The 14,067-nt window shown below is 41.5% G+C and overlaps 1 protein-coding gene across 2 annotated transcripts in view; it reads right to left on the bottom strand.

The window, feature by feature from the left end:
* UBXN7 (UBX domain protein 7) overlaps nucleotides 1-14,067 on the bottom strand; it is a 73,298-nt gene that overhangs the window by 36,655 nt on the left and 22,576 nt on the right. The window contains exons 2-3 of one of the 2 annotated variants that reach the window (XM_032264203.1): nucleotides 10,156-10,303; nucleotides 5,247-5,314 (exon numbers count right to left, since the gene is read on the bottom strand). In XM_032264203.1, the coding sequence (XP_032120094.1) occupies nucleotides 5,247-5,314; nucleotides 10,156-10,303 (216 nt within the window). Of the gene's footprint in view, nucleotides 1-4,196; nucleotides 4,261-5,246; nucleotides 5,315-10,155; nucleotides 10,304-14,067 lie in introns of those variants that run through there. The other variant, XM_032264205.1, reaches the window with a different exon arrangement.

Below are 14,067 nucleotides of genomic sequence, written 5' to 3'. Positions count from 1 at the left end.
CTGCCTCCGCCTCCAGAGTAGCTGAGACTACATGCCTGTGCCACCATACCCAGCAGGGAGGAGTGTTTTAAAGCCTTAGATAATTGTGGACATTCTCCTTGAATAGTACACTAATACCTAACCAGTGGTAGTTTCTTAGAGGACAGTTGCAAAGTGGAATCTGAAATCTTATCCATGAGCTTTTCATACTGCTGCATTAAAACCCACTGTACTATGTGGTAGGCAGTCTCTAGGCAGCCCCCAGTTTTCCCTGTCCCCAGTATTCCTAACCTGTGTGTGGCTACCTTGAGTACAGGTAGGACTGAACAGAATATGGCAGGCCTGATGGGATTTCACTTCCAGATTATGTTACAAGACGGAGCTTCCATCTTGGGATGCCTGCTCTGGCTCTCTCATTTGCTCTGTGTAAGAATGGCTGCCCCCAGGCAATAGCCACGTGAAAGAGCTTAGGAGAGCCTCCTCCACTTCAGCTTTGAAATGAATGATAGCCCAGCTGACGTGCTGACCACACCCTTGTAGAAGGCCCCAACCAAAGACCATACCTACATTCCTAACCCAAAGAAATTGAGATAACAAACGTTTGTTTTTTTTCAGGCAGTTTAATTTTGGAACAATTTTTAACTCAGCAATAAGCAAGTAATACAATTCATCTCACAGTCTGAATGGATCTTTTATCTGTATGCAATTTTGTAGTATCATGCATTGGTTATTCAAAAATACTTGTTTACTGAGTAATGTAAACATTTAAAAATTAATGGTTTCATTACACAGTATTTTAAAAATCATCTGTTTAATGTCACCACCGATCTTATCAGGAAGCCTTCAAGTATTGAGAAAGTATCGAGCTCACGAAGGTGGGTACAAAAAATTTTCTAAAAATCTGTTTTTTGCCTGAAAGCTCTTTTTTAACGTTTTTGTCATTTTTTTTGAGACAAGGTCTCTCTGTTACCAGTGGGCTGGAGTGCATGGCGTAATCATGGCTCATTACAGCCTTGGCCTCCCAGGCTCAAGCCATCTCCTCACCCCTCAGCTTCCTGAGCAGCTGGGACTACAGGCATGTGCAACCACATCCGGCTAATTTTTTTCTTAATTTTTTTGTAGAGACGGGGTATCCTTGTATAGCCCAGGCTGGTCTGGAACTCCCAGGCACAAGCAATCCTCCCACCTCAGTCTTCCAAAGTGTTGGGATGACAGGTGTGAGTCACCACACCCAGCCAAACCTCTCTGGTAACAAACACTCTCAGTTTTATTGAAGTTAACAAACTCACATTTTCAAGAAAATTCCAACTGTCAAAATGTAAACTGATAGTTTGTCAGTGATTTTTCAAGTAAAAACAATGCTCCATGAAAAAAAGCTGCCTAGCTCAGCTCACGACTCTAACAATCACGGTGTTTTCCTTAAGGTAATCATATTACTTAGGTATCCCAAAGTGCTTTATGCATACATCCTATTTCAAACATTATTTTCAAACCATGTACTCAAAGGTCGAGATTTAATGAAATCAGTCATTTTTATTGCTTCATCGAGAACATTATTAAAGAAAACTGCTTTTTAAATTAATTTCTTTTTCTTTTTTTCTTTCCAGTTGGGGTCTCAAAAAGTTGCCCAGGCTGGTCTCAAACTCCTGGGCTCAAGCAATCCTCCCGCCTCAGCCTCCCAAGTATTGAGATTACAGGCGTGAGCCACTACCTGTGGTATTTATTTTTCTTTTAGAGACAGGGTCTCACTCTGTCACCCAGGCTTCAGTGCAGTGGCATGATCGTAGCTCACTGTGGCCTAGAACTCCTAAGCTCAAGCAATCCTCCCACACAGACTCCCGAGTAACTAGGACTACAGGCGCGCACCACTACACATAATGAATTTATTTTTTGTAGAGATACTCTTCTTATGTTGTCTGCGCTGCTCTCCAACTCCTGATCTCAAGTGATCTTCCACTGTGGCATCCCAAAGGACTGGGATTAGAGGAATGAGCCACTGCACCTGGCCCTGCCTTTTACATTTGTTTGCAAACTTCAAGTGTGTGGCAGTGAAGAACTCACTATCTAGTGGTACAGTATGAAGCTACTGCATGAATTCAACCAAGATGCCAGCAGTCTGACTCATCACTGTTTCTGAACTGTCTGTCAGTCTAAAAGTCACCACAATGAAGATAATTTGATGCCCATTGCAACAGTGCATGCCCATAATTCCAGCTACTCAGGAGGCGGAGGTAGGAAGATCACTTGACTCTAAGAGTTCTGGCCTGTAAGAACTAAGCTCAGTGACAATATAATAACCTCCTGGGAGTAGAGGACCACCAAGTTGCCTAGGGAGGGGTGAACTGGCCCAGATTGGAAACAGAGAAGGTTAAACAAAACAAACCCTTAGTATTATTATGTAAAAAGTTTTAACTTTACAGACAACCTGAAAGGGTATTAGGGACATGAGACCACACCTGAACTGTGATTTAAATTAATAGTATAATAGCCTTAAGCAAACAGTTCTCTAAAGATTCTTTTCAAGTTTAATAATGAAAGGTAAGAATGACTTCCTAACTGTATAAAGTCATTCTCGTTGTCCTCCTAACTGCACATCAACTCAGAGATAAAAAAGAAAGAAAGCAGTAAAATAAAAAAGCCAGGTGTAGTGGCTCATGCCCATAACCCCAGTATTTTGGGAGGCCAAGGCCAAGGCGGGAGAATTGCTTGAGATCAGTTCAATAGCAGCCAGGGCAACACAGCAAGGCCCTGTCTCACAAACAAAACAAAACAGTATGGGCGCAGTGGCTGTCTGTGATCCCAGCACTTTGGGAGTCGGAGGCCGGAGAATCACTTGAACCTGGGAGGCGGAGGCTGCAGTGAGCCAAGACTGCGCCACTGCATTCCAGCATGAGGGACAGAGTGAGACTCCCTCTTCTCAAAAACCAAAAAACAAAAAAACAAAAAACAACAACAAAGCAAATTAGCCAGGCATGTTGGCATGCACCTATAGAAGGCTGAGGTGGGAGGAATCCTTGAGCCCAGGAGTTTGAGGCTACAGTGAGCTAGGATTCCATCACTGCACTCCAGCCTGGAGAGACCCCATCTCTGTAAAACAAAAGAGAGAGAGAGAGAGAGAAAGTAAAGTGGGGCTCTCAGATGGAATTATTTTGCCTCTCTCCAAAAGCAAGATGGCACAGACTTTACTTTCTATAGTCCTACCTGCTCAAAGACCCTGTATTATTCCTTGTAATAAGAGAAGGTAAAGCTTCCAAGGGTATGACTCTTTTGCTCCAAAACTATTGGAGCAAAATTTTCCAATTACGTTCTTAAAAATTAAGAACAATGCTTTATTACACCTGATATATTAACATCTTAACGACTATCTGAATTGACAGTCTGGAAAGCACATTGTCACACTGCAGAATTCAGACCTTATGGCTTTCCTCTTGCCTTTTACTTCTGAATCTCAACAGTATATTATTTTGTTTCGTGCTATAATAAACACCAAAGCAGCTAAGTTAAAAACGTTTATCTTATAAAAACTCTCAGCTAAGGTGCTTTATCAAATCAAAAGGCATACATATAATTTTATTCATCCTTTTGTTACAACCTGTATCTCCTTCTCCATCTTTGTTTACCGATGAAGCTACACATATATTATCCTACAATCACATATATTATCCTACGTGAATTAATGCAGGAACAGAAACCCAAATACCGCATGTTCCTGTTAAGAGAGAGCTAGACACTGAGTACACATGGACACAAAGAAGGGAACAGACACCAGGGCCTACTTGAGGGTGGAAGGCGAGAGGAGGTAATGATTGGAAAAAAAAAAAACCTATAGGCCAGGCGTGGTGGCTCACTCCTGTAACCCCAGCACTTTGGGAGGCTGAGGCCAGAGGATCGCTTGAGCCCAGGAGTTTGGGACCAGCCTGGGCAACACAGTGAGAAGAGAAGAGAGGAAGAGGAAGAGAAGAGAAGAGGAGGGAGGGGAGAGGGAGGGGAGAGGAAGGGGAGAAGGGAGGGGAGAGGAAGGGGAGAAGGGAGGGGAGAAGGGAGGGGAAGGGAGGGAAGGAGAGAGACAGGAGGGGAAGGGAAGGGAGAGAGAGAGGAAGGGAAGGGAGAGAGAAAGGAAGAGGGAGAGAGAGAAAGAAAGAAAGAAAGAGGGAGGGAGGGGAGGGGAGGGGAGGGGAGGGAAGGAAGGACGACCTATCAGGTACTATGCTCATTACCTGAGTGATAATCTGTACACCAAACCCATGGAACGTGCAATTTACCCATGTAACAAACCTGCACCTAAAATAAAAGTTGGAGGTTAAAAAATTTACATATGTCTCTTGTACTCAACTTTATTTCTTTATTTTGAGACAGAGTCTTACTCTGCTGACAAGACTGGAGTACAGTGGCATGATCTCAGCTCACTGCAACCTCAGCCTCCCAGTTTAAGCAATTCTAGTGCCTCAGCCTCCCATGCAGCTGGGATTACAGGCATGTGCTACGATGCCTAACACATTTTTGTATTTTTAGTAGAGATGGGATTTTGACATGTTGGCCAGGCTGGTCTCGAACGGAGGGCCTCAAGTGATTTACCCACCTCGGCCTCCCAAAGTGCTGGGATTACAGGTGTGAGCCACCTCAATGCAAAGTATTTCTCTGCAGAACTGTTCTCAACACATACTATATACAGCTACCTGTCTTGGTCTGCCCAACCAGATTATAATTCCATCTATTTCTTCTATATAAACCCATTATTAACACCTAAACTCTTTGGCTTACAAAAGGGAAATAAGTACTTATTTAACTATAAATCAATCTGATTAAATGTCCCATTCTCTATCACCAGTCTCTACCCAGACTAATATCACAATTTTTTACATCAATTAGGGGTTACTGTGTCCTTTATTCAAAATAGGAATAGGACTTCTAGAAATTAAGAGAGAAGGTGAGGCACAGCTAGAGAGTAAGGATATGGCAGTCAAGCAGGTATCCAGAAAGTAAACACAACCAGAGTCTTTTATCAGTATTCATTCCCATTACAAGCCAGCAATTCTTTTTGCTAATGTTCCTCCTTTTCGCCTTTTCCAACAAATATCAATTTTTAACATCTGCTTCACTCTTTGTGAGCCAACTGTGCAACTTTCTTGACAGGACTATAAAAAACAAGATAAGAATTAAAACTACCCTTGTAACAGTCTCCGAGCAAGCCCTCACATCTTTCGATGGTTTCATTAAAATCCTAAAGAATAAAATCAAATAAAACTAAGGGAACAAAGTGAACTTACCACCAAATAATGGTTCTGGTTCCACCAGTATTTCTTGCTTTTGAGGAATTGGGGCACGAACTTCTTCTCTATTAAAAAAAATGGAAAAATAAAAAATGAAAACTGTTTTCTGCTGTTTGATTTCTGTTATTACTGTGAATGCATTCAAATTAACTTAGTGACTTTTAGAAGCATAGTAATGATGATAAATAGGTTTTTTGGTTTTTTTGGGGGAGGGGAAGGAGACAGCCTTTCACTCCATCACCCAGGCTGGAGTGGACTGGCACGATCTTGGCTCACTGCAACCTCTACCTCCCGAGTTAAAGCGAATCTCACGCCTCAGCCTCCCTAGTAGCTGGGACTACATGTATGCACCATCACACCTGGCTAAATTTTTTCATATTTTTAGTAGAGACAGGGTCACACCATGTTGGCCAGGCTGGTCTCGAACTCTTGAGTTCAGGCAATCCACCCACCTCAGCCTCCCAAAGTGCTAGGATTACAGGCATGAGCTACTGCATCCAGCTGATGAATGAGTTTTAGATGGTTTCCACATAAAGCTCAAGTGGAAGAGTACCTGGCACACATAGCTCAAATGGTTTAGTTAGACATTTCATGATAATTATGAAAGGCTAACAGGTATGATCTTGAATTATTTACTAAAAAGATCCTAACATACAGAATAAAAAAAGTAATTACTCATCTTTTAAAAGCCTATTATCTTCAAGGTTTATATTTACAGCGTTTATCGATAATCCATCTCTTCCAATAAGAAAAAACTCATTTAGATATACTATAAAAATGGTGTGTGCCTTTAAAGATTAGTTTATTTTAGGCTGGGTATAGTGGGTAATGCCAGCACTTTGGGAGAGGAGGTGGGAGGCTCAATTGAGCCCAGGAGTTTGAGACCAGCCTTGGCAATATACCAAAACACCATCTCTTAAAGAGAGAGAGAGAGAGAGAAAGAGAGAAATATTAGTTGCTTTTTTTAAAATTTTTTTTTTTTTTTTTTTAAATAAAGATGGGCTTTCACCATGTTGGTCAGGCTGGACTTGAACTCCTGACCTCAGGTGATCCACCTGCCTTGGCCTCCAAAGTGCTTGGATTATAGGCGTGAGCCACCATGCCTGGCCATATTAGTTTATTTTATAGCTGTAAATCGAGTATTGAACTTTGCTGATTAATTTTCACAGCAAATAGTAACTTTCTAATTCATATCTTCTCGCTTATGATAAATATTATTATATAAGCATGTAAGTTCCATATAAATTTATGTTAGGCCTACTGATTTTCATTCAGGTGTTCTGAACACTAGTAACTAAGCTTAAGACCTTGTTTTTGATATTTGAGAGTTGGAACTCCAAAACATCCTTTATGAAATGAAGTAGGAATACTCATTTATCAACAATACTAACATCCTGTAATCAAAGAACCACCAGTTAGAGAAAAGAAACCTCCAATAAACCAAGTGACGAAAGAATAAAATGGCAATTCAAAATTATGTTAAGCACTCTTTCCTACTGCTCACATGTAAAATTTCAATAATCTGAGACAATACATCCATAGGAGGAAGCTCTGTCAATCCTTTCAACCAAAGGAAATAGGCTGGACAGGCAGAATGCAATCCTAGCATTTTGAGAGGCCAAGGCAGTTGGACTGTTTGAGCTCAGGAGTTCAAGTCCAGCCTAGGGAACATGGCAAAACCCCATCTTTATAAAAAATACAAAAATTAGCCAGGCATGGTAGCATGCACCTATAGCCCCAGCCACTTGAGGGGCTGAGGTTGCGTGAACCTGGGAGGCAGAAGTTGCAGTGAACTAACAGCAGTTCACAGAGATCACACCCCTATAGTCCAGCCTGAGTGACAGAGCAAGACTGTGTTTAAAAAAAGAGAGAGTCCAGGAGCAGAGGCTCACGCCTGTAATCCCAGCACTTTGGGAGGTCAAGGTGGGCAGATCGCAAGGTCAGGAGTTCGAGACCAGCCTGGCCAATGTGGTGAAACCCCATCTTTACTAAAAATACAAAAAATAGGCAGGCATGGTGGTGGACGCCTGTAATCTCAGCTACTCAGGAGGCTGAGGCAGGAGAATCGCTTGAACCCGGGAGGTGGAGGTTGCAGTAAGCCAAGACTACGCTATTGCACTCCAGCCTGGGCAACAAAGCAAGACTCTGTCTCCAAAAAAAAAAAAAAAAAAAAAAAAAAAAAGAAAAGAAAGAAAAAGAAAAAGAAAAAGGCCTATTAATTATCTTAAGAAAACTAAGAACTTAGGTCGGGTGCAGTGGCTCACGCCTGTAATCCCAGCACCTTGGGAGGCAGAGGCGGGCGAATCACGAGGTCAAGAGATCAAGACCATCCTGACCAACATGGTGAAATCCTGTCTCAATTAAAAAAAAAAAAAAAAAAAAAGAAAACTAAGAAATTAAAAAACATTTTTACCTAAACGAAACTTTCCATTATTGTTATACCTCACTTTTTTGTTATTATTATATATAATTGTCTCATCAGACAATTCCGTTGTTCTACAAACAAACTTTAATCTGATGAAATACATCAGTGACAGGGGTGAATTAAGTAGTACAGTTGTCCTTACACGAAAAGACTTGATTACTACATTATCTGACGGTATCATTACCAAGACTGTCAGCTACCAAGAGTGGAATGATGAAGCAGAAAAAAGTAAAGTAAATAAAGAAAATTATACTTTAGGAATTAGAAGCCATTATCAAATGTTAATCAATTAGCAATACATACCATCCAAGCCAAGTTACAGGGTAATTCAGTAGGAAAGGGTATTCATTTATCAAAACTATTGTTGGCCGGCCACAGTGGCTCAAGCCTGTAATCCCAGCACTTTGGGAGGCCGAGGCGGGCGGATCATGAGGTCAAGAGATTGAGACCATCCTGGCCAACACGGTGAAACCCTGTCTCTACTAAAAATACAAAAAAAAGTAGCTGGGCATGGTGGCATGTACCTGGAGTCCCAGCTACCTGGGAGGCTGAGGCAGGAGAACTGCTTGAATCCAGGAGTTGAAGGTTGCAGTGAGCCGAGATCGCGCCACTGCACTCCAGCCTGGCGACAGAGTGAGACTCTGTCTCAAAACAAAACAAAACAAAACAAAAAGCTGTTGCTAAACACAATTGAGAACGCATGTGTTATACAATGAGGCCAGATGTGCTCTCCCAAATCAACCATGAATATTTGCTATTCAAGTTTCTATATTAGGTGTTTTTTTTGTTTTATTTGAGACAGGAGGTCTCACTCGGTGTCACCCAGGCTAGAGTGCAGTGGCAAAATCATGGTTCACTGCAAACTCCACCTCCCAGGCTCAGGTGATACTCCCACCTCAGCCTCCCAAGTCGTTGGGACTACAGCCCCACACCACCACACGCGACTGAGATTTTGTATGTTTTTTGTAGAGAATGGGGTTTTGCTATATTGCCCAAGCTGGTCTCAAATACCTGGGCTCAACACATTCTCCTGCCTTGGCCTCCCCAAAGTACTAGAATTACAGGCAGGAGGCACCGTGCCCGGACTTTTTTTTTTTTTTTTAAATATTAGATTCATACTGATTTCTATTAAAAGTTTGAGCTATACTGGGAGTGAAATACATGGCCAACATTAACAGAAGAAAACTATACAACATTATTTTTATTTATTTATTTTTTGAGACAGAGTCTTTCTTCCCGTGTCACCCAGGCTGGAGTGCAGCGGCATGACCTCTGGTCAGTACAACCTCCCCTTCCTGGGCTCAGGCAATTCTTATGCCTCAGCCTCCCGAGTAGCTGGGATTATAGGTTGGCACCAACACACCCAGCTAATTTTTGTATTTTTAGAAGAGACGAGGTTTCATCATGTTGGCCAGGCTGGTCTTGAACTCCTAACCTCAGGTGATCCGCCCATCTTGGACACCCAAAGTGCTGGGATTACATGCATGAGCCACTGCACCTGGCCAGAAAAAACTTTATAAGGTATTAATAATGATCTCTAAAGTTCGTAGTTCATGAGAAAACAATTATGCTGGTATCTGGAACTCGATTAATGAAAGAAACAATTATGTCTGCATGTGATCTGGCTTTTTAAATTTATCTCTAATTTAGTAGAACTAAAATCCTGGTCTTTTGCCTATTCCTATTTAAAAGGATTCCTCTTGTTTAATATCTCATGTTGTAAACAATGAGACTTATAAAAAGTTATGAGCATCTTGAGGACCTTTAAAAATTTTTGTTTCAAAAATTAATGGCTTTCCCTTGAGCAAGGTGCATATCTCATGTTTTCCAAAGACTGCTGGAGTTTTGCCCAACAGTTATTTACTTCAAACTCTCATGGGTATAAATTATTAATGGCCAAGACACCAAGTCTCTTCACTGCTTATTACTATTTTCTATATACTACAGTTTCAAATATGCTGAAGATGCTTCTACAGATTAACTACATTTAACTAAGGAATAAAGGACTAGAATTATCTTCAAGCATTTTTCATGGCAACTCAAAACATTTGTGACAATGTAGAAAAATCTAAAATTGGGAAATCTGAGCTTTATTGGGCTTTACTGCTTTCATTGCTGTGTACTTAGGGAAATGGCTATGCCTCTGCTTCCTTACTGGTAAAATGTCGATAATGCCATCCAATAACGTGCTTGTTTGTTTGCTGCTGCCATAGGCCAATCCTAGAACAGCACCACACACTCCCACCAACCCCACCTCCCCGACTTCACAGAGCCTATATGGATCCTTTGAGGATTAAATAAGGCAAGACAGTACTCTAAAGAATTTAAACTATGTAACTACAAAAATTTCCACCTGATACTTTCAGAGGCTTTCAGCCTTTCATTTATTTCAAAACCAGAGAACTGAACTAGCTCTGATTAAAATGCAACTACTTAATTTAGGCAACAGACAGCTCCTGCCGACACGTAATAAATTCATACTCGGTGTGTGGTCTGACGGCAGAGACGCTTGCTGAGCTGGTGCTGGGCTCTTCAGCGATCCCTCCACCGTCCAGAAACATAGTGACCGCCATTTCCAGGTTATTGTTGCACGCTTCAAGCATGTGTTTCCCTACACTTTCACTTGCACCTGAAACAGTAAAAAGACAGGAAAAACGTTAAAAAAAAAAAAAAAAGACAACCTCTTAAATTCAGCTCATATTAAAATTCCCAAGTAAATTAATAGTATTTTTCCCTTTCGGAATGAATGACTTTCTTTTCTTAAACTTACTGGTTACTTTTGCATTGTGAAATACACAGAGCTAGAAAAAATGTACACTTTCTTGACGTAAAATACACAAAGCTAGGAAAGAATGTGGCAGCATTAAAGAGTAATCATCCTTCATAATAAAACAAAAACTAGGCTGGGCACAGTGGCTCACTTGCAATGCCAGCACTTTGGGAGGCCAGGCAGGCGGAACACCTGAGGTCGGGAGTTGAGAACAGCCTGACCAACATGGAGAAACCCTGTCTCTACTAAAAACACAAAATGAGCTGGGCGTCGTGGCACATGCCTGTACTCCCAGCTACTCAGGAGGCTGAGGCAGAAAAACTGCTTGAACCTGGGAGGACCCGGGAAGCGGAGGCTGCAGTGATCCGAGATCAAACCATTGTACTCCAGCCTGGGAAATAAGATCAAAACTCCATCTCAAAAAAAAAGAAAAAGAAAAAAGACTAACAACAACTAAAGCATTTTTTTCTTTTTCTTTGCCATTTATTTAAATGGCCCAAGTATATATTTGGGAACAAGCTGAAAAAAGATAAAGAAAAATGAAAGACTACATTTTAGACAGTTAGAAATGCTTTGTTAGAAAGAATACATTCCAGTTAGCATTTCTGTTCCTGTTAAAGAGAAAGCATCAGGCTGGGCTCGGTGGCTCACACCTGTAGTCCCAGCACTTTGAGAGGCTGATGCGGGCAGATCACGAGGTCAGGAATTTGAGACCAGCCTGATCAACCTGGTAAAATCCAGTCTCTACCAAAAATACAAAAATTAGCTGGATATGGTGGCGCACACCTGTAATACCAGCTACTTGGGAGGCTGAGGCAAGAAAACTGCTCGAACCCAGGAGGGGAGGCAGAGGCTGCGGTGAGAGGTCGCACCACTGCACTCCAGCCTGGGCAACAGAGCAAGACTTCGTCTCAAAAAAAAACACCAAAAGCATCTTTAATACCAATGGCAAAGAAAGATGGATTTTTTTTTTTTTTTTTTTTTTTTTGAGACGGAGTTTCGCTCTTGTTACCCAGGCTGGAGTGCAATGGTGCGATCTCGGCTCACCACAACCTCCGCCTCCTGGGTTCAGGCAATTCCCCTGCCTCAGCCTCCTGAGTAGCTGGGATTACAGGCACGCACCACCATGCCCAGCTGATTTTTTGTAGTTTTAGTAGAGACGGGGTTTCACCATGTTGACCAGGATGGTCTCGATCTCTTCACCTTGAGATCCACCCGCCTCGGCCTCCCAAAGTGCTGGGATTACAGGCGTGAGCCACCGCGCCCGGCAAGATGGATCATTTTTGTCTAAGACATAACTAAGTCAAAATCTGGTAAGAAATGTCAATCTTCATCATTTAAAAATGTCCTTATCACAAACTTACTCATTTGTAAATAAAGTAAAGCTAACAGTCTGCTAAATGAAATGTAAATTGGTACGGTCCTTTAAAACAATTTTACAACATGTATTCCAGAAACAAAAATACTCATTCCTTTTTTGACTCAGTAATTTGGGCTTCTAGTCAAAAGAAAATAAAATCTACATAAAATACTATATGTATAAACATGTTCATACACATGTCCAGCATAGTTTCAGTTTATATTGAAAAGTTGGAAACAACATAAATGTCTAATAATAGAATATAAATTGAACATTTTATGGCCACTAAAAGGCACCTCAAGCTTTCCATTTGGGATGATTTTTCTTCTATCTGAATTACGTCCCTTAGAATCTCCTTCTGTTGGTGGTAAATGCTCTTCAATTTCTGTCTGAAAAATGTCTGTATTTTGCTGTCATTCCTGACAGTTTTATTGGGTATGCCATTTCAAAGCTGACAGCTATTTTTTCTCAGAATATAGAAGACAGCATTCCAATGTCCTCTGGCTTCTGTTGTTGCTGCTGGGAAATCAGTTGCCAGACTAAAGAAAAATGTTTTTATAGCAATCTGTTGTTTCTCTCCAGTTGCTTGTAAGGCCCTCTGTCTTTTTAGCCTTCTGCATTTCACTGATTTGTCAGGGGTGATTTATCTTCCTTGGGGTTCACTGGACTTCTGCCACTTGAAGATTATCTTTTATCAATTCTGAAAATTTCCCAGTAATTTCTATTTGACCACTGCCTCACCCCTCCATTCACACTTATTTCCTCTGTAACTCCAATTAGAGGTATGGCACAACCCTTCACTCCGACTTTTTGTCTCAACCTTTCTTTCATATGCATACTGTTTCTTTAGCTCTCTCTGGTGCACTGTGGGTAATATCTTCAATGCTATCTTCCAGTTCACACATTATCCCTTTAGCTGTGCCAATCTGTTTCTTTACTTGCTCACTGAGCTTTTGATTTCAGCTAATTTTTTATAACTAGAAGTTGTTTTTGTTGACATCTTTATCTGCCTAATCATATTTTAGAGATCCTTAATTCATACTCCTATTTCAATCTGTCATTTCTTCAAACATATTAACCAAATGTATTGCAATTACTAAGGGAAAATATAAATTTTCTACAGTCTCTATAGGTCACTGTCTCTTGTTCCTGGTGGATCTTACTCACTGTGCCACAGTTTATGTGTGATTTGTGATGTTTTTTACTGTGATCTCAAGTGCCTTGGAATTTTAATCTGTAGAATTTTGAAGCCTGGGGTTGAAGGTACATTTCTTCCTAAGAGGATGATCTGACAGATTTTGCAAGTCACCCACGGGCACTACCAAACAGAGACCACTTTAAATATATTTTGGACTTGGAAGTTTTTCAAGACCACATGGGAAATGTGACTGTAACAATCCTTGTTATAAATTCTCTGTGAAGATCTTCATGTCCATACATCCCCTCCCCACTGCCAAGGTGGAAACATCCTACTCTCTGCTTCATGAAGGGGAGGGGCTTTCTTTCAGACCCCTTTCCTTCTTGGCAAGGCCCTAAGCATTGTTTCCTGAGACCCATGAGTCTACCAAAAGGGAAGTTTAAAGCCATCCAGTGCAGACAGATTCCACCAGATCTGCTTTAAAGGTGGCTAACATCTGCATTCTTCATTTTTAGCCTGCTGCCAGCCAATAATTTTGTTTTGTTTTGTTTTGATTTGAGACGAGACAAAGTCTCGCTCTGTTGCCAGGCTGGAGTGCAGTGGTGCAGTCACGGCTCACTGCAACCCCCACCTCCCGGGTTCAAGTCATTCTCCTGCCTCAGCCTCCTGAGTAGCTGGGGCTACAGGCTTCAAGGGATTCTCTTGCCTCAACCTCCCAAGTAGCTGGGATGACATGTGTGCACCACCACACCCAGCTAATTTTTGTATTTTTAGTAGAGACTGGGTTTCACCATCTTGGCCAGGATCGTCTGGGTCTCTTGACCTGGTGATTCACCTGCCTTGGCCTCCCAAAGTGCTGGGATTGCAGGCGTGAGTCACCACACTTGACCCAACAATGTATTTTTTTTTAATTATTATTATTATTTTTTTTTGAGAAAGAGTTTCACTCTTGTCATCCAGGTTGGAGTGCAATGGTGCAATCTTGACTCACTGCTGCAACCTCCACTTCCCAGGTTCAAGTGATTCTCCTGTCTCAGCCTCCCAAGTAGCTGGGATTACAGGTGCCCGCCACCACGCCCAGCTAGTGTGTTTTTAGTAGAGATGAGGTTTTGCCATGTTGGCCAG

Source organism: Sapajus apella, unplaced genomic scaffold (assembly GCF_009761245.1).
Source record: "Sapajus apella isolate SASKATOON/1434 unplaced genomic scaffold, GSC_monkey_1.0 scaffold143, whole genome shotgun sequence".
Lineage (NCBI taxonomy): Eukaryota > Metazoa > Chordata > Mammalia > Primates > Cebidae > Sapajus > Sapajus apella.
The sequence above is the reverse complement of the archived record's forward strand: the minus strand, read 5'-3'. Positions and strand labels throughout refer to the sequence as shown.